The sequence below is a fragment of the Herpailurus yagouaroundi genome, unplaced genomic scaffold (assembly GCF_014898765.1).
Source record: "Herpailurus yagouaroundi ecotype Mexico unplaced genomic scaffold, PumYag 141, whole genome shotgun sequence".
In the NCBI taxonomy this organism is placed as follows: Eukaryota; Metazoa; Chordata; class Mammalia; order Carnivora; family Felidae; genus Herpailurus; species Herpailurus yagouaroundi.
The window spans coordinates 54,541,886-54,567,263 of record NW_024412396.1 but is presented as its reverse complement, the minus strand read 5'-3'; the positions used below and the strand labels follow the sequence as shown (position 1 = coordinate 54,567,263).

General features: G+C 36.5%; 1 protein-coding gene across 5 annotated transcripts in view; it reads left to right on the top strand.

Annotated features, from left to right (window-relative positions):
- Positions 1-25,378, top strand: part of CEP128 (centrosomal protein 128) — a 398,532-nt gene that overhangs the window by 5,018 nt on the left and 368,136 nt on the right. For 4 of the 5 annotated variants that reach the window (XM_040477908.1, XM_040477910.1, XM_040477907.1 and 1 more), the window contains exons 3-4: positions 11,035-11,195; positions 13,220-13,306. In XM_040477908.1, coding sequence (XP_040333842.1) covers positions 11,049-11,195; positions 13,220-13,306 — 234 coding nt within the window. In that variant the 5' untranslated portion in view covers positions 11,035-11,048. Of the gene's footprint in view, positions 1-9,681; positions 9,700-11,034; positions 11,196-13,219; positions 13,307-25,378 lie in introns of those variants that run through there. The other variant, XM_040477909.1, reaches the window with a different exon arrangement.

Genomic DNA, 25,378 nt, shown 5'->3' with positions numbered 1-25,378 from the left:
TTTAAAATGGCAAAAATGGGTGAGTGGCAGTTGGTACATTGAAACAGTACTGAGAATGGACCCAGATGATAAAGAGCCTAGGTAATTTGGAGTTTAGAGCTCTGTAGTACAGATAAGCAATAACTGAGGAATTGAGGAATGCCGGTGCAAATGACAATGATAAGGTGATTTGTAGTAAGTCAAGGAAATCCTCTAGTTTTTTAATTAAAAAAAATTTTTTTTAATGTTTATTTTTGAGAGAGAGACAGAGTACAAGCAGAGGAGGAGCAGAGAGAGAGGGAGACAGAATCTGAAGCAGGATGCAAGCTCTGAGCTGTCAGCACAGAGCCAGATGCAGGGCTCAAACTCACGAACTGAAGATCATGACCTGAGCTGAAGTCCGACAGTGAACCAACTGAGCCACCCTGGCGCCCTGGAAACCCTCTAGTTTTGATTCAGTTATAAGTTTTCACACACGTATTCAAGTCAATTTGAAATGTTTATCCTTATTTACTCTAAATAGACATATTATCAAGTATCAAAAAGTCCTATTGATACTGCTTTTCAGTTAAATCCATATTGTTTGAAGGCTTAAGATAATTAATCTAAGCCATTTATCACTAGAATTATTTCATGCAACAATTATTTAATTAGTACATGCTGTTTGCAAGGGCCTGTACTTTGAAATTTGTCTCTGGATTAATCAGACAGGAGAATAAGGAAAATTTACCTGTAAATTCATTTAAAAATGTTCCAACTACATGCCCAGCACTATGCTAGGTATTGAAATACAACCATGAACAAAGTAAATAGAGTCTCTGTTGAAATTTGGAGTCTACTGAGGGAACAGACAAGTAAACAGCCAGTTTGTCTATCGGCTGTAACGAGGTCATATCCACTATGGGCACTTGGCCCGGTATTGGGTGGAAGCAGTGAAGGAAAGTTTTTTAAGGCGCGTTTTCTGTGAACTCAGATTTGAAGGAAAAGATAAGAGTTAACCAAGGGAAAAAGAGTGAAAATGTTCTAGGCTGTGAATCTGGCAGTGAAATGAGTCTGACCTATTCAAGGAATTAAAAAAAAAAAAATATGTGTCACAAATATTAACATTTTATGGGCATGTTTAATGTCTTACTATGATTATAGAGCTATAAGAATGCAGAGGAAGGACAGATCACTTCTGGCTGGAGATGAAAGGCATCCGTGAAGTTATATTATCTGTGCTATGCCTGGAATGATGAGTGGACTTGAAATAAGTGGCAATAGTAGACAGCAGAAGGTGTTCTCGACAGAACTAGTGACATTAGTGAAGAATGAAGTGGTGGGAGAATCTGGTGTAACAGCAGCTGAATGTGGGCCTTATGCTTGTTATAGTTCTTTTGTTGGAGAAGGGGGGTGGGGGCTAGCTGAAGGTCTTGAATTCCTGAATTCTTGAATTCAAGAACCTAGACTCAATCTTCCATGGGCAATGAAGTGTCAGTGAAAGTTGGAATGGACAGGAAAAGACTCCTAGTTAGAGAAACTATGTTGGTGGCTAGGAATGAGTCGAGAAGAGTCCTGAATTCTGAGTGGTGCCATTGGTGAAGAGAAGGGATAACTAGGAATCTTGGGCTTTGGAGAAAGGTTCAAGACTCAGCTCTGCCACCTGGTAGCCCTATAACCTTGGACACTTAATACTCAGTTTCTTTACACCTTTTGTATATATATCAGGACAATAATACTTTGTAGGGTTATTGTCATATGGCAATCTGTTATGTGAAAGCACTAGTTATTCAGCATTAATATTGTCTCAACTGTTGTTTTTTGAAGGATTTTGAAATTGAACTTTTTAAAGTGGGGTCTACTTCCATGGAGTCCCAATGATTTAATTTTTAAGTGTAATTGGTTTTAAATGATATTATGTTTATTTAAATAGTATTTAAAGGATATTATAGTGCATGTCATTCTAATTGGATTCCTTTCTAATCCTGTAGATATTTTTAAAATTTTTTAAAAATGTTTATGTTGATAGAATCCCAAGCAGGCTCCATACTGTCAGCGTAGAGCCCAAAGTGGGGCTTGAACCCATGAACCTTGAGATCATTACCTGAGCTGAAATCAAGAGTCAGACGCTTAACTGACTGAGCCACCCAGGCGCCCCTAATCCTGTAGGTTTAAAATTTTTATTCGTACTTTTAAAAACATTCCCAGAAACAGTTCATGGTACAAGTCAAAGTTAAGAACTCCTAATACCTTTTTTTTTTTAATTTGTAAGTTATATTCTCCCTCCCTCCCTCCCTCCCTCTCTCTCTCTCTCTCTCTCTCTCTCTCTGTGTGTGTATGTGTATATATATATATATATATATGTATGTATGTATATATATATGTATACATATATATATATTTTTTTAATGTTTATTTATTTTTGAGAGAGAGAGACAATGCAAGTGGGGGAGGCACAGAGAGAGAGGGAGACACAGAATCCGAAGCAGGCTCCTGGCTCTGAGCTGTCAGCACAGAGCCCGATGCGGGGCTTGAACCCATGAGCTGTGAGATCATGACCTGAGTTGAAGTCAGATGCTCAACTGACTGAGCCACCCAGGTGACCTAAATTATTTTCTTATACTTTGGAAAGGGTATATAAATCATTCTATTTATCCACTTTTAAAATTAAGAATAAATACCAAACTCTTGAATGAGTGTATCAGTAAGTACGATAAAGATATATTCTATGTTTTTATTATAGAAGAGTTACAGGAAAGATCTAAAGATGCAAAGTAAAAAAAGAATGGGGCAAGAAAGAAATATGGGGATTGAGAAAGAGTGGCAGAAAAAGAGAAATAGGAAATACATTTACATCATGAAGAGAATGCTTTTTTTAAAAAAATTTAAGGTTTTAGGGTGTGGTTTCTGAAAAAATAGATATGCTTTGCTGTCTGAAATGGGTTGTAAATATCCTTTTTACAGTTTTTTAAAGTTTGTTTGAGAGAGCGAGAGAGTGCAAGTGGGGGAGGGGCAGAAAGAGAGAGGGGAAGAATGAATCCTAATCAGGCTCCACACTGTTAGTGTGGAGCCTGATGCAGGGCTCGATCTCGATCTCGGGGCCTTTGGACTCTTAACTGATTGAGCCACCTAGGTGCTCTAGTTGTAAATATTCTTAACAAGAGACAGGATTATTTAAAAGACATCTTAAAATAGCTGTAATAAATTGGATTAATGGCAGATGTAAGTATTTAATACTTTATTATGCTCATTATATAAATCTTTAAGCAAGCACATATGGAGTATTCCAGCCTTAAGTGGCATTTCTTGGAGGGGGAGGATGGATCATAAGAAACAGAGTAGGGGAGGACAAAGAAAACGTTTGAGTGATTGGGCAATGTATTTGGAGTTTACATAATTCTTTATGTATAGAATGCAGTGGAGAAAGCAGAGTCACAAGATGTGACTTCCAGTTCTGTTATTGTAACTTTTTAGCAAAGCCATCATGGACAAGTATTTTAGCCGTTTCTCTTCAGCAAAGGTAGAGAGTTGTAATTATACCAACTTCACAGGATTGAAATGGGAGATCAAAAGAGAAAAGACTAACAAATGCTTTGTAAGCCATATAGCAATATGCAAATTTAAGGTACAATAGGAATAAGAACAATTTTCCTTTCTTAAAATTGTTTGGTTCCCTGGGAAAGTCAAGAGGAGTTTCTGTTTATACTTTAAAAACTAGGAGGAAGAGAACAAATGTGCTTTATAATATACTTAGGAAATTGCTGGTTTCTTTCAAAAAACTTAGTGTTATACAGAGAATAAATATCCCCAGCTGCTATTTATGATTGTTTAGATTTTTTTTCTCAAAAATTGCTAGCCTGTCACTTGTTTCATCAACTGCTTGGGCTTATTTTGTGCATCCTAATTTGAATCTGTTTTTTTTTCTTCCACCATTAGAAGACAGTCTGAAACCCACCTGTTTTCTGAAGGAGAGTAGGCTTGAGAAGAAACTTCGGGAAATTCACCATCCTCTGAACTAAATCAAATGATTTATTAGTAAACTATATCTTTCAGCTAGATTAGCTCTTGCTGCATAGCAAAGCAAAACTGGAGGCATATGACAATACATGTTTATTGCCTATGCAATGGGTTAGCTAAGCTGTCTGCTTATCATCTGTAGACCCACTGATTTGACTGTGTTCATCTGGCTGATCTAAGCTGGAAGTCACTGGGCAGCCATGGATCCCACACCTTCCTACACCATAGCCTGGGCACATCCTGGTGATGGAAGCCTTGCAAGAGAGCAAATTCCAGTGTGTAATCTCATTTCAAGCCCCTGCTTGTGCCATGTCAGCTAAAATCCTATTGGCCAAAGTGAGTCATATAGCTAAACCTGGTTGCTGGGGCCCGGGCTGGTAACTCCACCTAGAAGTAAGGATAGTGTGTATAGGGAGGGATGAAGATTAGAGCCAAATGATGCAATGTACTGCACTCTTGTTCTGAAAGTACTTACATCAGAGAAACATTCTAAGTAGTTTCGGTCCTTCTGCTCAGGAGTAGTATATCCTTCTGGTTTTATAGTCTATAGGGATGGCTTATAGCAAAGTCGTATTACCCAATTTTCCTTCTTGTCTGTAGAGGAAAGCATTATCTTTTGAACATTTAACCTTGATTCATTCTTCATGATTGAATTGCTTGTTTTTAATTAGGGAATGAGACTGGTAGACTTCCTTTGTCTTGGTTCTTCATCTAAAATAAAGTTGCAAGCACAACTGCTCAGTGGGGCCAGTGAGGTAACTCACCATGTGAAGCAGGTCCAGTGGGGACTGGGGCAAACAGGAAGGTGCGTGCCTGACTCTAAGGCAACTACGGCGTCCCATGTTGCAATGGGAGAATTCACCCCCAGTGTTGCCAGATCGTTGGATTTTTCAAGAGAAGCTAGAAATTGGAATTTTTATATGAAGTCTCTTTGTTTTCCAATTAAAGCTTTAAAATCACACAGTGGACATTATTTTTAAGTACATGTTGGTTGTCTGTAGTCCTCCAGTGTTCATCCACCCATTTAAGCAAAATGGCGTCAGAAACTTGGGGATGCTAGTCTCCCTTGGTCCATGCTGGTATCTTGCCCAGTCTGAAGCAGTTTGGACAGTTACTGGAAGTTGTCTCTATGTACAGAGGACTTCATTCTTGCCTGCTATTTGGGGAATAGTGTAAGAAATATTTTTTGGGTGGCAAATGCAAGAGTTCAAAACTAGGATTTAATTACAAATAATCCATCTTGGGTTCGTCAGCATCCATTTCTCTTGTAAGTTTTTCTTGAGTTTTCATTTGCTGTTTTTTATCTTGACATGTTTTACTTTTTATTTAATTTTGTAAACTCCCTTGTTGATTTTAGAAGTGTGTGTGGGTGTATATCTAAAATATCTGTATTTTGATGGTGAAACAGGGAGGGGATTATTAAGTAACTTTGTTTTCTTTTAAAACTGATACTGATTTTTAGCAACTGGCACATGTATAATTATCTGAGCAGCTCCTAGTGTTTTTCTCCATGTCCGAGTAAGCTGTCCTTTTGTATGGTATATGGCCTTTTCCAGAAATAGCCCTGCTTGGTGGGCACTGGTCCCTGTAACTCTGTTCTTGAACTCAGAGGTACTGGAGTAAAGGGAGCAAAATGCAGCCTAGGAGCTGAGCCTGCCTGGCTTCACCCATGGAATAGAGTGTGGGAGCGTGAGCGGGAGAGAGAGGAAATGCATGGCAGCAACAGGAATAAATGGGACATACAATAAAAAAATCAAATTTTGTGTGTGTGTGTGTGTGTGTGTGTGTGTGTGTGTGTGTGTGTGTAAATGTTAATTCTCTAAGTTCTTAACTGGAGATGATGATTTAACCAGCACTTGCGCTCCTTGCCCATGCCCTGGGGACATTGAGCAATATCTAGAGACAGTTTTAAATTTACGCCCTGGTGAAGGAATGTGAGAGCTTTGCTTATTTGTACCTTCTTTAGTTCCTTTGAGACAGATGGATTTTAACTGGTTCCCATTTCTTTTTCTCATCCATCTGTCAAACTTCTACTCACCCTTCGAGATGAGTGGAGGGATCCTTACCTGACTCCCCTGGCATTTTGTCATATTACTTAGCTCACCACGTGTACCACTTTTATGAGTCTTTTTCTCCCCTCAAAGACTGTGATTTTTTAATTTACTTGTATCTTCCGTTTCTAATGTAGTGATTCAGTAAATGATAAATGCACGAATCTGTTGCCTCTCTTTGATTCTGTTTCCTTTGTCTTACATTATCTACTAACTGGCTGATGGACTGGACAGTTGACTTTGATCTTCTATTAATTTGCCAAAAGCTTTTGAGGATTTGAAGTTCCAAAGGAGCACTGGCGTAAAGAAGACATGTACAATTAATAATTGTATGTGGTACTTTCTGCTGGCTTGTTTACTTTTTCTCTTGAGGGAGAAAATAAAGCTCTCAAGTCCTATAGCTATTGAAACAGTGAGAAATGCTTTCTAAAATTTGAACTTAGTGATTAAGCTTAAAAGACACTTCCCACCTCCCCCAATACTCCCCCCAACACATCGTTACCTTGAACATTGAGGACACTTGCCTTGGACAGGGCCAGCTGAGGAGCCATCACCTACTTAACATGCACTAGTCAGCCTGTGTGAAATATCACCCCCTGAGGCTGGGTGCTTATCTTTTATGGAACAGCTTGCAAATCCTAATTGTTTTAAACTGGCTCTGAGGAAAAGAGACTTGAGGACCAATAAATTATAACTCTCCTACATACAAATGTGCATCATTATAATGAAGACAGTCTGATGGCTCTTTAGGTCGAATAACAAAAGAGGTGGACGTGAGCTTGTAAAGATTCACCAGAAGTCCTCTTATAGGGTTGAATGTAGTTTTACTCTCTCTGGTTGGTGTTCAGGTCTGTATATGGACATTTGTTTTTGATAGATCCTTAGTGGGAGTGAATTGATGAGAGTTCATTACTTGCTCTGGTGGCTGTATGTCTTCTTTATAAGGTTCATTAAGACAGAAGCAACAATATTTATGCCTTTAAATACTGATGTGTTGGGAACAGCTAAATAAACTATTCTAAGAATTGTACCATCTGGTTTCAGACTGAGAGTGCTCTCTAAGACTCTGCAGACTTTCACCCAAGGTCACCCCTCTTAGTCCTTTCTAGAGTCTTGGAAAAAGCTCACCATCTAAAAAGCAGACAGTGTGCATATTATCACTTTCTCATCAATGAGAAATTTTGTTGTACCAGTAGGTGGTAGTAAGCTGCAGAGAACATTTACTGCTTTTTCTTCAGTTGAAAGAAATGCCTTTCTCACCTTTAACCGGGATTTAGGTGATTCAGCTTCTTTAAATTGTTCTTTAAAAATAATTAAGTAAATAAATAACTGGTTCTTGAAAGAGCTCTTCAGTCATTCTTCAACTTTAGCCACTCTTTTTTTTGTCAACAGATGTTATGCTCAAATTTCTTATGATGATGGGAATGGAGTTCTAACCCAATTGAATTTTCTTCTTTTAAATCATTAACCATAATGATAAAGATTTTTCTTGAGCATACATTTATGTTTTTCTACTAGTCTTAATAATTTTTCTTTGGGCTACAAATTGTAACTGCGATGAAAAAAATCATTCATGAACCAGTTTTAATTTGTTCCCAAAGCAAAATTTGATTGCATAAGCTATCAGTGCATATTAGTATGCCTTCATGTAGTCCTTCAACTTTCAAGTTTATTCTAGTATTTAGTATGTTTCTTTATGAGAGTCCGTTTTTGAGTCTAATGACTCAGCAAAATTGCAAAGGTGGAATCATAGAATTGAAAAAAAAATATTCTTTTAGCTCCTAAACTCATGATAAATGGTTTCTTTGGTCAGCCAGTATTGTACAGTGTGAAACAGTAGAGACTGGCATTGTGATCCCATCTCTTGAACTCCTTCATTGGTGAAGACTAGTGACATGACCCTCCGTAGGCAGATGGTCAAGTAAGTTGCCTGGGAGAAGGAAACAACTACCAAGAACAAGGGAGTTCTGAATACAGCTTTTATTTAAACACCTTTTCCAGGTTGTCCACTTGTTACTAATCTGTTGTATTTATCTTTCTTTTAAGTATACATTATATTTTTCTTTCCACAGTTATTGTGGAAAATTCAGGGAAGATAGGAATGTTTAAAAAAAATAGAAAATGACTGTAACTGCTGGATAGTAAATATACTTTTGGTATATTTTCTTCCCCTTTTAAAGTTGTCTTTTCCCGCTCCTTTAAATTTGTTTACTCACAGTTTATATTCACACACAGACAACATATAATGTATATTACAAAATGGGGACTCATGCTTTTATCCTTGCATTGCTATTAAATGTCTCCAGAAACAGACTTTTTAGAATCTGTATGCTGTTTCATTGCATGAAAGGTACTGTGTTTTAATCATTGTTTTATAGTTTGAAATTTAAGTTTTTATTTTCCCTCTATTATAACTTCCCAGTAAATATCCACATATATAAATTCTGTACGTATTCCAGATGATTTTGTTAAGGGAAATTTTTGGAAATGTAGTTAGTGGGTTATAGGTACAAACTGCTCTTGATACATACTGCTTGGTTATTTTCAGACCAGTTATGTCGATTTACACATCCCCCTTAGGACAGTACAGGACTGCTCTTTTCCCTACCAACCTGGCTAACCATAGATATTATTATTTAACAGAAAAAATTTTAATGGGCTAGCAAATCATCTCATTGTTTAATTTACATTTTAGATTAGGTAGAACAGTTTGTGTGTGTGTGTGTGTGTGTGTGTGTGTGTGTGTGTGTGTGTGTTTAAATTAATGGCCATGCATACACTTTAGTTATGTGACCATTCTCAATATGCTTTTATCAGTGTGGAATAAATCTAATGCTCTGGGTACAGTTTGGGGGGAAGATTTTCAGAGGCCTGGTCAATTTTCATTAACACCAGTGATAATAGGATATACAATATTTTTTTAAAAATTAAGTTTTTAATTATAAAATAATACAGTCTCAATGGTGAATAAAGTGTGTAATTGACACTGTTTTGTGGTTTTCTTCTTTAGTCAGCTATATTAAGGGATCTTGGGAATTATTTTAATGGCTCTCCATATATTCCCTGTAGGTTCTGATTATGTGGCTGGCATGACCCTCTTGCCAATACTAGTGGCCACTCCTTTCTCTTTTGTTTCTCCCTCCCTCCGTCAACTCTGTGTCTGGGGAGTCATGGTGTTGGCTGATGAGACATGGGCATCTTTTGATAAGGTTGAATCTCTGCCACCACGGCTGCCTTTTGTGTTGTGAGACTTAGGGTAGGGGCTCACTCAGTTACTTTTGAGGGTCATGTTTGACCTTGTGAGTTGTCAGTAGTTAAAGAGAGTGCTCAGTTTTTATCAACAATGAAAGTAATCTGATTTCTGTTTTTATTACGGATTTTTTAATGCTTCTTCGTTCAGCATTTATGACACTTATGTATAATTAACGTGCTTAGTTGCTGAATGTTTCATATTTTATATAAACAAAAGTCCCGCGGAATTCTCAGATCAATCTCATCTTACATCTTGATGTCTCTACAGGAGTTCCATCAGATGCAGGAGTTTGAACATCTTTTATTGCTCAAAGTAATTGAAATTAATAGCTGAAGACTGTGTGTGTGTGTGTTTACCAGTGAAATTCATGCTGGAAAGTGTGATTTTCTCTTATTAAAAAATATGTAATCCCTAGTAGGGGTAAGTGAGAGGTCTTTCTTTTTCTTTTGTATTAAGTGACAGCTACACTTAATTTAGTTCATGTTTTATTTTAAATTCGGATACCTCAGTGTTTTCACTTGTTATACACATACTTTCCAGGTGCATTCAGAATAAAGATCCAGAAAGTCTAGAATATTGTAGATCATTAACAAAAGGTTTCATTACACTGCAATTAATAAACCATAAAAAATGACCATATAGATTTTAGGAAGATTATAACAATGTTGAAGATTGTTAACCCTCCATTAAGCAAAAAATGAAATTATTGGGATATTCAACAAACTTCCACTTTTGATCAGTGAGTTTTCTCTCATTCTTCTCTATCCCAATATTTTTTTTCTTTAAATTCCATAAAAGATTTTCTGAAACTTTTGAGATTGTCATGCATGAAATGATTTTCTTTTGCATTAAATCAAAAATTGGGGTAAGGATGGGAAGAAAGCATATTTAGGGAATTTTCTGCTGATGAAACTATACTCAGGATGTTTGGCTTTCTCTTTTGGTGGAGATGTTGAGGTTGCCTTCTTCTCACATACTTGTTATTATGGAATTTTTACCTCTGTTAATAGCATTTAATTCTGTATTTTAAATTAAGGTTCATGAGGGGTGCCAGGCTGGCTCAGTCAGTAGAGCATGCGACTCCTGATTTCACACTTGTGAGTGTGAGCCCAACACTGGGTGTAGAGATGATAAAATCTCTTAAATCTCTAAAATCTCTCAGAGATAATAAAATCTCTTAAAAATAAAATTGTAACAAAAGAAGGTGCATGAGAGTGTTCACTGTACACTGAATGGGGTTTCCTTATTTTAGGTCATTTTGTGACTGTTGTATTTTTGTTTAAAGATAACACATGTTGTTACAACTTTGTAGAACGGACTTCAGACTAATATTGAGACCTATTAAGACCTACTAAGTCTTAGCTTAGAGAATAACTTTTTGGTTTTTCAGTTGTAGAGATGCCAATCTACGAGCACCTTCTACCTTGCAATGTTGTAAGATTACGTGAGATACTGTATGTGAGAGTGCTTTTAAAATTTAGAAACATTGCACAAAACTAAAAGAATATTATTATTTGCAGTTGTAAACATGACTAAAATCGTATCTGAGGAATTGTTCACGTGAAGTGGAAAAAATGAAGGAGAGAGAATTGCGTGGGGAAGTGACCTGTATTTTCAGGCTACGTGTTTAGAAATTGTGATATGCCAAAGGACTAATGTAATAAATACTTAAGATCACGATGCAGGTAGTTAATTTAATCTCATATGTCCATGCTCTTTACTATTTGATTGACCTTGACCTGGGTTTGTTTTCAGGATTGTGTACATCAATGGCAGAATCCTCCAGCGATTCAGAACACTTTCGCTCTCGTGACCGATTGAGTCGATGGACTACCAGGTCAACATACAGGGAAAGTCTAAGTCGTCCTACAGTAGGCGTCACCGAGAAGGTCAACACTATAACGAGTACTTTACAGGTTAGTTTAACAGTGGTTGCATTTAATAGATTTTCAGTAGTTTAAACTGAGAAATAGTTTTGGTCAGTGTATTAGTTTTTTGCTGCCATAGCAAATTACCACAAACTAATTATATAATTAAATAATGATATATAATTTATAATTGTTTGTAATTAATAATTAAAATACCAAAGTTGTTTTCTTATAGTTCTGCACATCAAAATACAACACTGGTCTCATTGGACCCAAATCAGGGTTCGTTAGGGCTGCATTCCTTCCTGGAAGCCCATGGGACTCTGTTCCTTTGCCTCTTCCAGCTTTCAGGGGCTGCCTACATTTTTTTGGGATCCTCTTCCTTCATCTTCGAAGCGAGCAAGGGTGGGTTGAGTCCTCACTTCACATCACTCTGACTACTCTTCTGCTTCCCTCTTCTACTCCTAAGGATGCTTGTGATTACATTGGGTTCGCCCAATAATCCAGGATAATATTCCCATCTCTAGGTCCTTCACTTGAGCTGTATATCATATCTACAAAATCTCTGTTGCCATGGGAGGTTACAAATACACAAGTCACAAGGATTAGGACTTGAACGTCTTATTGTGCCTAGCACAGTCAGTAAAGATATTTGAAATATGTGATAGGTTGTGGAAGCATTTTGGGATGAGGCAGTATGCCCAAATAAAATGTGTGGGAGTGAAACGAGTAGGAAGTACCACAGTTTAGCTTCTTGTGGTCATGTGCCTTTGAGAGTAATTGCTCATATTTTGACTAGGCAGATCATTCATGGATGAACAATATTGAGATGCCATTTTTATTTAGGGGCTAACTTTTGGCAGTTTGAAAGGCAACCTTTTAGAAGTTTCAGTGGAGGCAGTATCTATCCTTTATGTAGAAAGGGCTTGGGAAAAGAGGTGGGTGAAGGGTAACAACACAGCCATACCGAGGGTGAGGGGGGGTGGGGGAAGAAAACTCAGAAATTGAGGTTTTTTTTTTTCCCCAGCCCCTTAATCTCTTATTTTTGCTTTGCCTGGATAAGCATGGATTTTGGTTTTTAATTGCTTTGGGTTAGTATTCTTTAAAAAAAAAATTTTTTTTTTAACGTTTGTTTTTGAGAGAAAGAGAGACAGAACATGAGCAGGGGAGGGGCAGAGAGAGAGAGAGGGAGACACAGAATCTAAAGCAGGCTCCAGGCTCTGAGCTGTCAGCCCAGAGCCCGACGCGGGGCTTAAACTTGTGAACCACAAGATCATGACCTGAGCTGAAGTTGGACACTTAATTGACTAAGCTACCCAGGCACCCCTGGGTTAGTATTCTTAATGAGAAGAGGCTAATTTCTGGTGGAGGGGCCATAATTTGATTTAAAACTCACAAGGCTCTTTTTAAACTTACATAAACTAGCATAACATTGGATTTTTGGAGTACAAATAAATCCTTGTACTTTCCAACCAATGAGGAGACACATTAGTAAGTGTATCTTTTTTTGAAAGAAATGCCTCCATTAATCTCTGAGGTAACACCTAGCACATTTGGGTGGAAACCATTTTTGTTGAGATTAGAACTAAATTTGTTGTTTATAGCTAAAGGTTAAAGGATACTTTTTCTTCTAATCAAGTTCCACAGTGAAGTAATAATTAAAATAACATCGTTCCTAATGATTTGCTTCTCTTATACACAATCTAAAAGGTTTGTTCTCTCAGGATTCCTTTTCTATGAAGGAGGTGTGAATTAGTTGAGGTGCACAAATTAATAATGAGGAGTCTTTTCAAATTAGGGTTTTGTTCCTGACTTATTGTGGAACATTGGATAAGGATTTAAATTATGTACTTCCGATTTCACACAAGTAAATTGTGGATGGATTTGAGTTTCTCTCTCAGTGGTTTTTATATGATTTATCTGATATTTAAGAAGTACTGTATATTAATATCTAAGTTAGGTATGATATAATTGTACCTTTCACAAATGGTTGACTTAGTTGTTTGACATACTACTAAGATTGAGAAAAGCGTTGTTTGCAACAATTATTAAAATCCATTTTCTTTTTTAAGGACACCAGTCGGAACCTGCGACAAGTAGACCAGATGCTTGGACAGTATCGAGAATATAGTAATGGACAGGCGGGTGCTATAGAACATGTGAGAATGTTTACATATGTTTGTATTTTTTCTTCCCCACCTTTTTGGAAATGCAGTTGTTGAGAAGTAGGGATCTGAGATAAAGGAGAGAACCACTGTGAACCTTTAGCTTTTAGACTGCTTTACTATTTTATAGTAGGTTAGCTTGTCAGATGGATTGCCAACCAGCTTATATAGATTAGTCTATTGAATTTGAAAGTTTTAAGTCAAAGGAGGAAGTATTCAGGATGTTAATTAAATTGAGACTCACTAAATTTTGGCTGGGGATACTCCTCATGGGAGTTAAGAATTTTATGGAGGGTTTCTTTTAAAGTAATACATGCTCATTGTTTAAATAAATTATAAAACTATCTCTTAGCTCCTCTCAGTTCTACTCCAAAGAGGTAACGATCTGACAGTTCCTTGTGTATCCTTCCAAGCATGTTCTATGCATGTATACACATAACTACCTTATTAATAATAGGAGTTAATTCTTTGCTTTTTAGTTTATTAGTGAAAACTTAAAAAATATTATGTAGTAGCAGGAACAAACCTACTTTGTCATGTTGAATGTTAGATGCATAATTATGGTAGCAAATTCCCTTTGAATTGAGGAATTGAGAAATGAAATTATTTGTTAGATAAACTTCTGTATAGATAAACATTTAAAACACAAAATGTACTCTATGGCATTAAGCCTCTGTAGGAGGCCTAGAGCTGAATGATGCTGAACTTTGGGGGTGTGGTTTTATACACAGGAGGTAAATAAACTCAACAAGTATTCCATTTCCATCTGAGTTATTAAGTACATAGAATGCAAAGCTACTCATAAAATTAAGACATAGGAGAGCAAGAGTCTTTGATTTTGCTTTAGGTCATTCCTTAGTCTGGTCTACATTCTCTTCCTTAGTTCCCCCAAATTATTGGTCTGTTAAAACAGTTGGCTCTCAGTGTTTTTTCCCTGCAGCATACAGAGGAGTCTGTCATTCATTGCCTTCTATTAATACTTACTCATGCCACCTGTAAGTTACCTGGGGCAATATATGCCATAATCTGTGGGAATATGTATAATTTGGAAAGAGTATTTCCCATGACAAGTGATTCTGATGGGCTCCTCAATGAAAATTGCTTTCTTAGCATGAAATCGTTTTATTTACTGGTATGGAATAGATCATACCTTAAAAGTGAGGTGGGTTTTTGTTTTGTTTTGTTTTGTTTTGTCTTTTTGTTTTTGATTAAGATCCCTTTAGTTCTAATTTATTTTTTAATTTACATCCGAGTTAGTTAACATACAGTGCAATGATGATTTCAGGAGTAACTCCAGTGATTTGTCACCTACGTATAATACCCAGTGCCTATCCCAACAAGTGTCCTCCTTAAAGCCCTTTGCCCAGTTAGCCCATTCCCCCACCCATAATCCCTCCAGCAACCCTGTTTGTTTTCTGTACTTAAGAGTATCTTATGGTTTGTCCCCATCCCTGTTTTTATTTTATTTTTGCTTCCCTTCCCTTATGTTCATCTGTTTTGTATCTTAAATTCCACATATGAGTGAAGTCATATGATATTTGTCTTTCTCTGACTAATTTCATTTAGCATAATACGCTCTAGTTCCATCCATGTTGTTACAAATGGCAAGATTTCATTCTTTTTGATCACCAAGTAATATTCCATCGTGTGTATACATATATACACACCATGTCTTCTTTATCCATTCATCTGTTGATGGACATTTGGGCTCTTTCCATACTTTGGCTATTGTTGATAGTGCTGCTATAAACATTGGGGTGTATGTGCCCCTTTGAAACAGCACTTTTGTATCCTTTGGATAAATACCTAGTAGTACAATTGTAAATCAATGTGTGTTTTGTTTAGGGAGGGACCCTGGAGAGTAATTTTGTTTTTCTTTTGGAGGCTATGCTGCAACTCCTATAAGTCTTCTTGCTATAAAACCTACTGTTTTCTTTCTTTCTTTCTTTCTTTCTTTCTTTCTTTCTTTCTTTCTTTCTTTCTTTCTTTCTTTCTTTCTCTCTCTCTCTCTCTTTCTTTCTTTCTTTCTTTCTTTCTTTCTTTCTTTCTTTCGAGAGCAAGAGGGAGAGAGAACACATGCGAGTGAGGGAGGGGCAGAGGGAAAGGGAAACAAAGAATCTCAAGGAGGCTCTGTGCTCAGCTTAGAGACCCCTGTAGGGCTTGATCTCAGATCATAACCTGAGCTGAAATCGAGAGTTGGAGCTTAACCAACTGAGCCACCCTGGCGCCACCGCCCTTTTTTTAAACATTTTTTTTTTTTTTTAGTTAATCCACTATTTAACTGTTAAAAATTTCTCTATGCTAAATATACATTGCCTTGTTGAAATTAGCATTTCTTTTTTGAAATACGAGAGACTTTCTGTAAAGTGAGACCAATTTGCTTGCTATAGGGAAGACAAGAATTTTCATTAACTTAGATTTTATAAATGATTCTGTTGCTCCACCTTATGAAATGGATAAGTGATGTGTTTGTGTATATCTATGCGTATTTAATATTTGTTTTATTGGGTTTTAACTTTGTGAACATAATTTACAGAAGTTGAGAGGAAATCTAAACATTTGATGTAGTGTTTCCCTCCTGAGATGATCTTCCCCAACAAGAGAACTGTGAGAATACTCCTGTTGGTTTGTAAAGCCTAAGGGTCAAGAGTCCGGTCACTTTTTTGATGACGTTTACTTGAAATATATACATCATTTCACTTTTTTCCCTTGAATCTTTATAACCTCCAATCCTATATTTTATTTTTTGCTCCTTAAATGTGAAGGTCTCTCTATGAGGAGTTGAGCAGTGTTAAAGCATCAGCAATGGGTCTGTAGGACCTTCTAGAGAAGCAGCGCACCTTCCTTTTCTTGGTCTCTTTGGGAATTTCTCCATATGCTTAGTATATCCCAGACACTTTTTGTATATTAACTCATTTAGTTCTCTCAATAATCCCATTAGGTAGGTACTTTGATTATCCTCATTTGCAAGATAAAAACACCGGGCACAGAATGCTGGCTAACTTGCCCATGGTCTCACAGCTAGTTAGCAACAGACGCATGGATAGGCTGTTATCCCAAAGCTCAGCATCAGGATTCATTTACCTCACTGAGTCATGGTTGCTCACATTTTTGTGATGCTGTGAGTTCATATTTCTGAAGATTGGGATTTTGGATTCAAAGTTTGAAGGGCTAAATACTTTATGTTGCTAAACTACATTTTAGAGATTATTCTAACTGACTGAACAGCAGAAACCCACTGTCACACAAGTCATTAATGTTACAGCTGATACAGTGTCCAGAATGAGAGTTAGGTGAGACAAATAGAGAAGTAGAATTGGGAAGAAATCTGGCACTGAGCTAGAATCGGCATTGACAGATTGTCAAAGTTGGCAGGTCTAGCTGCCACTTAGGCAATATGTGGGTTCTGCAACTTGCCTACATCAGCATCAATTTTTCCCTTCCTCCTAAATAACAACCACTGATTTTTTTTTTTTTTTTTTTTTAACTAGCCTTTTTTGCAGCCATTCCAAATGAGCCGTATTTAGTTGATAGTATGTCTCAGGGTCTTTGGGCCCAATGAACTTCTTGACTTTATGGAGTGTCAATTTGCATTATTTCTCATGCTGTAAATTTCTTGGGAGGTCTGGGACATTTGGGCAAAAGGGGACCTGTGGGGAAGGTTTTATTTGAAAGCTTACTGTGAAGATTTGGAATATATTATACTCCTGTACTAAATAGTGCAATTGATAAGCTTAGTATTTAAAATATTTCTAAAACTGTGCATTCCTATTCATGAGAGAATGGGGTCTGTTTTTGTGTTAATACTGTAAAAATGGAATGCCCTCAAGAAAGAATATTCAACATAAAAAGTTAATACCTTTTGCAGTGGAAATTTGGACTGTAGCTGAGACTCCAGTAGTTAATATTGGTTATAAAAGAAAAATACAATTGTCTTGATTCAAATCAGCAGACTTTTTAAATTCATATTTTAAAGTAAAGATTGTTGAAAATATCGTAATATCAGATTGGTGAAGATATAGTAATATGAAATTAGAATTTAGGAGACTTGCATTCATATGTAATTTCTCTTCTAATTAAGTACTCTGATTAAAATTTCCTTTTGAGAGTAATAGGATGCTACCATCTGGCATATGGACTTTGGAAATTTGAATGTTAAATAAAAAGTGGAGGTTTTTTTGTTCTATTCAGTGGGTTTCACTTCTCAATATACTTAGTGACATCCCAGAATGATAATGGTAATGGTTGAGGGCCAGGCACAAACCACTTGTAATATCCCAAAGCTAATGGTATCTGCCCTTTTTTTCTGGCTGAGTTTTCCTAATTGTCCTGAAGGTGAGACTTGTTCAGTCTTTTAATAACGTTAAAGTTAAGTAGTAAGAGTCTATGGGTAAGAAATTATAATCAAACAAATTCTGTTATGACTTTTTTATAAATGTATTTTGGATCTTAAGAATTAGGTTCTTGGAGTATATTTAAAATTATATTACTAAGTCCTTCATGAAACTGCTGGACAGGAGAATAATTTTTACAGAATTTTGCTTTGAGGGTAATGGAGAAATGTAGACTGTGGAGTCAGACTTGAAATTTAATCCTGATTTTTCCACTAGAAACCATTTCATTGACTTTGGACAAGTTATTAAACTTTTCTAAACTTGAGTTTCATCATCTGAAAAATGAACATAGTTATATATCCCTCATTATAACTAACATTAATTGAAGTGGTCACACAGTCACACTGTTTAGAAACTTGCTAAACATTCATGTTTCTGTTGTTTCTTTAATTCATCTGATAATCCCTACCTTGAAGCATTTGCTGTGTTCTTTTAAAAAAATTTTTTTTTAATGTTTATTTTTGAGAGAGAGAGCGAGTCTGTGCGTGCGCAAGTCAGGGAGGGGCAGAGAGCAAGGAAGACACAGACTCTGAAGCAGGTTCCAGGCTCTGAGCTGTCAGCCTAGAGCCCAATGTGAGGCTGTAACTCACGAGCTGTGAGATCATGACCTGAGCTGAAGTCAGATGCTTAACCGACTGAGCCACCCAGGCGCTCCTTGTTTGCTGTGTTCTTAATGTAGTACATGGTACATTCCAGGCACTCAGTATTTTCCTTTCTTTGAATTCATTGGGCCCAGACTCAGTTTCATTTGTGTATCATTGTGACTATAAACAACATAATGTGTTGCAACATTCACAGGGATATGTATGTCTGATTATTTTGACTTCAAAGTATATGCTAAATTAGACAACATACATAAGATTACTTTTTATCCATCTCGTGTTCATGAGTATGTCTGTCCACTCATAATACATTAAGATGCTAATAAGAGCACACTCCATCTTCCATGAGTGCTCATTTATTAACATCAAAATATTATATACAAATATTTTTTGAATACTTTCAAAATTATTAGAATGTAGTGGTATACGGGCTTTGAATATATGGGAGTTCATTTAAAAATAAAATAGTTACATAAATAAAAATGATGTATTTTTGTAAGGGAGTTTTTCAATTTCAGGAATACTATTATGGGCTCATATTTCCATAAATCAGCATATGGAGAGAGGTTAGGCAAAGCAGCTGGAGCTAATGATCTTTTGGTAAATAAAAAATAAGATAGCAGCAACCATTTTAAAAATACATTTGAGCAACAGATGGTGGGACTGGAAAAATATGCAAACCATAAATTTTCACTCTTGTTTAATTTTTTAAAACTCTTCTCCTCCCCCTCCTCCTCTTCCTTCTTGTTTTAATAGTAGAAGATAAATAGACTGTGAGGAACCAAAATAGAGCTGATACAATTAATTCTACAACCAATGTATTTTGTAGTCTCTTGTCAGGTAAACTTTGGCATTGTGTAGAAAAATAGTCAGTGAAGGAAAGCCAGGCATAAAAGCACTCAAAGTGTCCATGGATGACATCATTATCCTGGACAGAAGTTTTAAAATGGCATCTTTTCTGCCTCTACTTTTAGCCTTCATTTTTGCCAAGCTGACCTCTAACATGTGTGAATCGAAGTACTTTAATTTTTTGATGTCATTATTATAGACATATCTGAACTTACAACACTGTTTCTGTGGTCACCAGTGCTATATATGTTGTGAATGTTTGCTGAATACTGACTCTTTAGTGTTAGGTGAAAATAAAACTAAGTCATTAAGCACAATATTTAGATATTTCTAATTTCTGCTGAACTATGTAGCTAAGTCAATGCAGTTATCCATACCTGGCCAAATTTGCATGCATTTCTGTATAATCTGTGTTATGTTAGGGGACATATTTTCTTAGCATGAAAATAAGAGACAACTTAGAGTAAAAAAAGTACCTGAAGAAACTGAATGGAATCTTTACATAGTTTCCAGAATTCAAGGCCTACTTTAAAGTGCAGCATTTATAACTTTTACCAAGGTTATCGCTGGCTTTTTTTTTCCCCCTTCAGTTGTGTTTTTATTTGTGTGGAAGGTAATTAGTTGATGACTGGTAGCTAGTATATTTGTGTGTGAATAATCACTATCCTTTGTGTATTTCTATTATGGTCTCTAGAATAATGGTAAATATCTTTTAAGAATTTCCTAATGACTATTTTTTGTGTGATTATTTTCCCCCCTCTCACAGCGAACATAGTCAAGGATAGAATTAGTTTTTTAGAGAATGTGAATTTTTAGAGAATGTGAACTATTAGTGAAGCAGTTACTGTTGCTATATATTTACCAAAAAAGTTGATACATCTCATCTTCCCATATTGAAGCCTAATTTTATTGAATGGCTTATTTCTTAGGTATTTCTGATAGTGTTGGTGGAGTTGATGCCTAGTTTCCTAGCTGTTTACTATTGCTTGGAAACTTTGCCTTCCTAGGGACTGGTCAAGAAATTTGCTCTTACAAATTTTGGAAAGTCAGTATTTTTAACCTAAAAAAGCGGACCAGAGCTGCTGGTCCCTGGTAGATAGAGTTAACATATTCTTTGCTGAATACTGCTTTAAAACCGCTACTGGATGCATGGAGCAGCCGTTTGAGGACCCTGAAAAGCAAATACGGGCAGTTCTGATTGCATGGTTTGGCTGTGCATGAGTTCCATTACCCCAGTTTGTTCAAATAACACCAGCCCCTAAACAGCACAGTTTGAATTTCAGTTAACAAAGTTTGTTAACTGTGAGTAACTGCAAAAAGTTCAAACTTTGCTTCTAGTTCTTCATTTCACATATTACTATGTAAATAGCAGATCACTGCTTTTGAAGTCTGTTGCTGATTGGTCGTAGGTAATAAAACACACGGTTGTGTTACTTCCTTGTCTTCTAATGATAAACCAGTTTGCCATTTTACAAGAACAACAAATAATAAAGGGATTGGCTAACAGTGCAACAATGAGATGGAAAGTGATCATGCTGGGAGTGAAAGTTGAATCATATTATGGAGGAGTTATATGTGGAATTATAAAGACATGACTGAGAGTGGGAATATTGACGCTGCTGCTACTCAAGGGTCCCTAGATTGCCTACAACTGCCATAAAAAAAACTACCTTATACTGAGCAAACTAATCTTCCCTAGGCATTATTCTAATTATTTTACGTACATTGTCTTACTGTATCCTCTAACGAAAGTATGTGAGAGTTATTATCTGGTATGGTGTGAAATATATGGATAGGAGCAGAAGCAGCATAGCTGAGGAAATCACTGCTAGGCTTCCCTCTGGACTTTCTGAATCATGTGTTTTTTGTTTGTTTGTTTGTTTGTTTGCTTTTGTTTTTAACCAATCACACCTCTTATTTGGAGAACCCATTGCTGCCTGGATGATCTCCTTTCATAGACTTGGTTTGCAATATAGTTAGTCCTTTTGAGTTATACACTCTTTTCCAGTTCATTAAACTTGCCTTCTATTTTAGTCTCTAATTAGAGTTCTCCTCCTCCTCCTCCTCCTCCTCCTCCTCCTCCTTCTTCTTTTTAAAGTTTAAAGGCACAGAGAGAGGGGGAGAGAGAGAGAATCCTGAGCAGGCTCCTCATCGATAGCGTGGAGCCCGATGTGGGGCTCAAACTCAGGAACCGTGAGATCATGACCTGAGCTGAAATCTAGAGTTGGACACTTAACCGAGTGAGCGACCCAGGAGCCCCTCTGATTAGAGTTTTTCCAAATAGAGTCTTCACAGAGCTTACAGAGCTCTATGAGAATTTTAAAATTTGATATTTTTATTTTAATGGTAATCTAAAAGCTTGTGTTTTACAAAATTTCATTTATTTACTAGTTGCCAAAATAATGAGTTGGTTTCCTACTCAAAAGTAGTGACCAAGGACTTTTTTCTCTTTGAGGATTAGCAACTCACATATTTATGAATATTTGAAGTGTTTGAATCCATTGTAGTTCATATTTCTATTGATGCTCAAATTACTTCATCATTTCCTAGAGGGAGATCTCTTGACTTCTGAGTTTGAAGGCATGTCTAGACAATTTGGATAAACTACCTTATAATTGCCCTTCAGTTTCAGTGACCAAGTTTCATTTGCATTTATCCCAGTACATAGTAGTAATGCTTCAATTATTTTATTCTAACATCAAATGAAAGGAGATAAGCGAATAGACCTAAAATGTAAGTAATACATTTATGTCAAGTTGAGGTGAAAAAAATGCGCCATAACATGTTCTGGGATGTGGGGCTTATAGTATTTCAGATAGGGGAAATTGGGTGAAAATGGAGGCATCACTTGGTATGTATAGAGATAGTGATGCTAAACTCTTAGCACCTGTACCATTGGAGTCTGTACCATAGTCTTGTGGGGAGCGTTACTTAGTTTCAGCAAAAAGACATCATCCATCATAGTAAATCTTAAATGAGTTTTATTAGTATTTTTTTCATTGTTTAGTGTTTTTTTGTTTTGTTTTGTTTTTTGTTGCTTTGTTTTGTTTTTTCATTTAATTTCAAGTTGGGCCTGCTTTTTGCATCTAGTTAAGGGTTAAAATATTAAAGAATATGGAACAACTTTCATAATATCATTATCTCTTTATCTCTTTGTTTTTGTGTTTTAAGAGTTATTGGCTTCATACATCATGATTAGATTTTGTGCAGTATCTCTTGTGTTACTCCTACTTGAAATGTAGATTTTAATTCTATTACATTTTTAGTTTTGTATCTTAGGATCTGTTTTTGCCATATTTGTAGTAGTAATTAAAAAATGTTTACCTTGGGGCGCCTGGGTGGCGCAGTTGGTTGAGCGTCCGACTTCAGCCAGGTCACGATCTCGTGGTCCGTGAGTTTGAGCCCCGCGTCGGGCTCTGGGCTGATGGCTCAGAGCCTGGAGCCTGTTTCCGATTCTGTGTCTCCCTCTCTCTCTGCCCCTCCCCCGTTCATGCTCTGTCTCTCTCTGTCCCAAAAAAATAAATAAACGTTAAAAAAAAAAAATGTTTACCTTTTACCATTTACATTATAGTTCTTGGTTTTTATATATCAGCCTGTTTATCTGTTCAGTGGCTTATGATATCTTTTTAGAGTTTTAAAATGAGGTTGCCAAATAATTGGTCTAACCTTTTATAAATTTCCGACATTGTTATTACTTCTAGATTTTAGGGTAATGTATCATTTGTCTTATTCTGTACTATTTTCCATATGGTTCCATGGTGGGGTTTTATTTTGTTTTTGTTTTTGTTACTAGGAAGTGTGTGTGTGTGTGTGAATGTGTGTATAAATTCATTTTATTCATCAGCTTTTAGTTACAGCTTAGGGTTTGTTAGCAAATAAGCCCACATAAAAAGGATGCTGGCAAGTTCTCCTTCTGGCATCAGTAGATAAGATTATTTGGGATCAACTCTCCTATTTGGAACAGTTAGAAAAGCAAAAAAAAAAAAAAAAAAAAAGAGGTGGGTGCCTGGGTGGCTCAGTTAGTTGAGCATCTGACTCTTGATCTCAGCTCAGGTCATGATTCCAGGGTCATGGGATTGAGCCCCATGTCAGGCTCTGCGCTGAGCATGGAGTCTGCTTAAGATTCTCTCCTTCTCTCCCTCCTCTGCCCATCTGCCTTGCTCATGTGCTTGCTCTGTCTCTTCTATAATACCAAAAATGAAGTAAAAAATAATACTGTGACTGTGAATCTAGCAGAGAACAACCAAGGCTGCGGGGAACTTTATAGTCTAGGTCTGATAAAGCTCTGGCAAAAATGAAAGTCTAGAAGGAGTCCTGCATCTGGGACTCTTCTCTTAAGTTAGTAGCTGATTTCAAAAGAGATTGCTTAGAAGCGGAGAGGGTAGGATGAAAGCTATCAATAGACTGAAGAGGCCGGGGAGACCAAAACTAGAATTTAGGAATCTTCCAGCTTTCATTTGAGACCCCAAAGAGTGATAGTGTAGGAAAAATGATGAGGTGAAAATGAGAGAAGAGATGAACTGAAAAATAGACCAGCCCTGGTGGGAGCAGAAGCCCAGTTTTCAGTCATCTTGGTTCCTAACTAGATTAAGGTGGTTTCAGTTTCCTGGTGATTCTAGCCTGACTTTGTCTCAGAAGAAAAACCAAATCTCTTCTGAAGGAAGATGTCATCATCTAGAGTTTCAAATAATCTCCACAATTTTTCATATACAATGTCTATGACATGATAATCAGGCATAAGAAAATATAAGAGGTGACTGAAAATCAAGGGAAAAAACAGACAATAGAAACATACATGCTAATATTAAAAAAAAAATCTGATTAACCTGTTCAAGAAATTAAAAGACAAGATTGTGGATTTTGACAAAGGATTGGAAACCCCAAAAAAAGAACCAAATGAAAATTACAGAAACTGAAAAATATAACTAAAATAAGCAAATAAATAAAAACCAATCCTGTTGAGTATAGGTTAAATAGCTGTTTTTTACCAAAAAATGGCTGGAACTGATCCATGAATTCAGCAAAGTCGCAGTATATAAAATCAATGCACAGAAATCAGCTGCATTCCTATACACCAATAATGAAACAACAGAAAGAGAAATCAAGGAATAGATCCCATTTACAATTGAATTGGAAGATAGGCCAGCATAAGGTATCCAAAAAGAAAAATGGATGAATGAAAGAACCAAATAATTCAGAAAACGATGACATGGGATTTGGTAAAAAGATAGCTTGAATATATCTCAATTTTCAGAAGGAGAGGGAGGAGAGAAAGGGGCAGAAACAGTATTTGAAGAGATGATGGCTGAGAATTTATAACAGGGAAGATACTGAGGTACAGGTTCTATGATCTCTATGGGTCAAAGATGGGATAACTACAAGTAAAGCTTCACATTGTCATATCACAGTAAAGACATTAACAATCATAGTCAAACAGAAAATCTTAATAACTAGAGCTTAAAAGGGCAGACAACTCACAAAAAGAGCAGTAATAAGAAACAGCAGCTGACTTTGCTTCTAAAAGGATAATGACATCAGGCTTCACTTGAAAGATGTGAATAATAAAGATAAACAAGAAAAAGTTAATAGAGCTGGTTCTGTCACTAACTTGTGTGATCTAAAGTCATTTTACATTTCCAGTCCATTTTTCATGTTATAGTTTAGATTTGAGCTTCTTAACATGGTTTTACTTTATTTGGAGCTTACCCTAGGTTATTGATACACTGTTTTGTGTTCACTGTGTAAATACTTTGGTCTACTTACATGTTAGATTTAATGTTACTTATGTATAAATTACTCTCAAGGTCGACCTTGTTTTCCTGGGCCTCATCTGTTTATTTCTCTGGATTAATAGGCTGGGTTCTATAGCTAGTGAATGCACAGGCAGGATGGTTTGGGTATGTAGATCTCAATTTAGAGAAGTAGGGGACAGAGGTGTGGAAAAATATCTGCCCCCCCCCCCCCCCCCCCGCTGAAATGAGAACATTAGAGGTACATTCTTGAAATTTTATTTCTTTTAATCCAGAATTTTAACCTTGGTTTTCTAGCAGAGCTAAAGCCAGATAACCAAAAATGAAAGGGTTTGCTCATTTGTGATTCATATTCTTGTGTTTCATCTTGTGCTTTCCCTTCAATGGAGGCTACCTTTTTTTCTGCACAGTTCCCCAAGGAGACAACTCGTTTTCTTCCTAAGTGATGTTCTACTCTTTAATTCTGGCTGA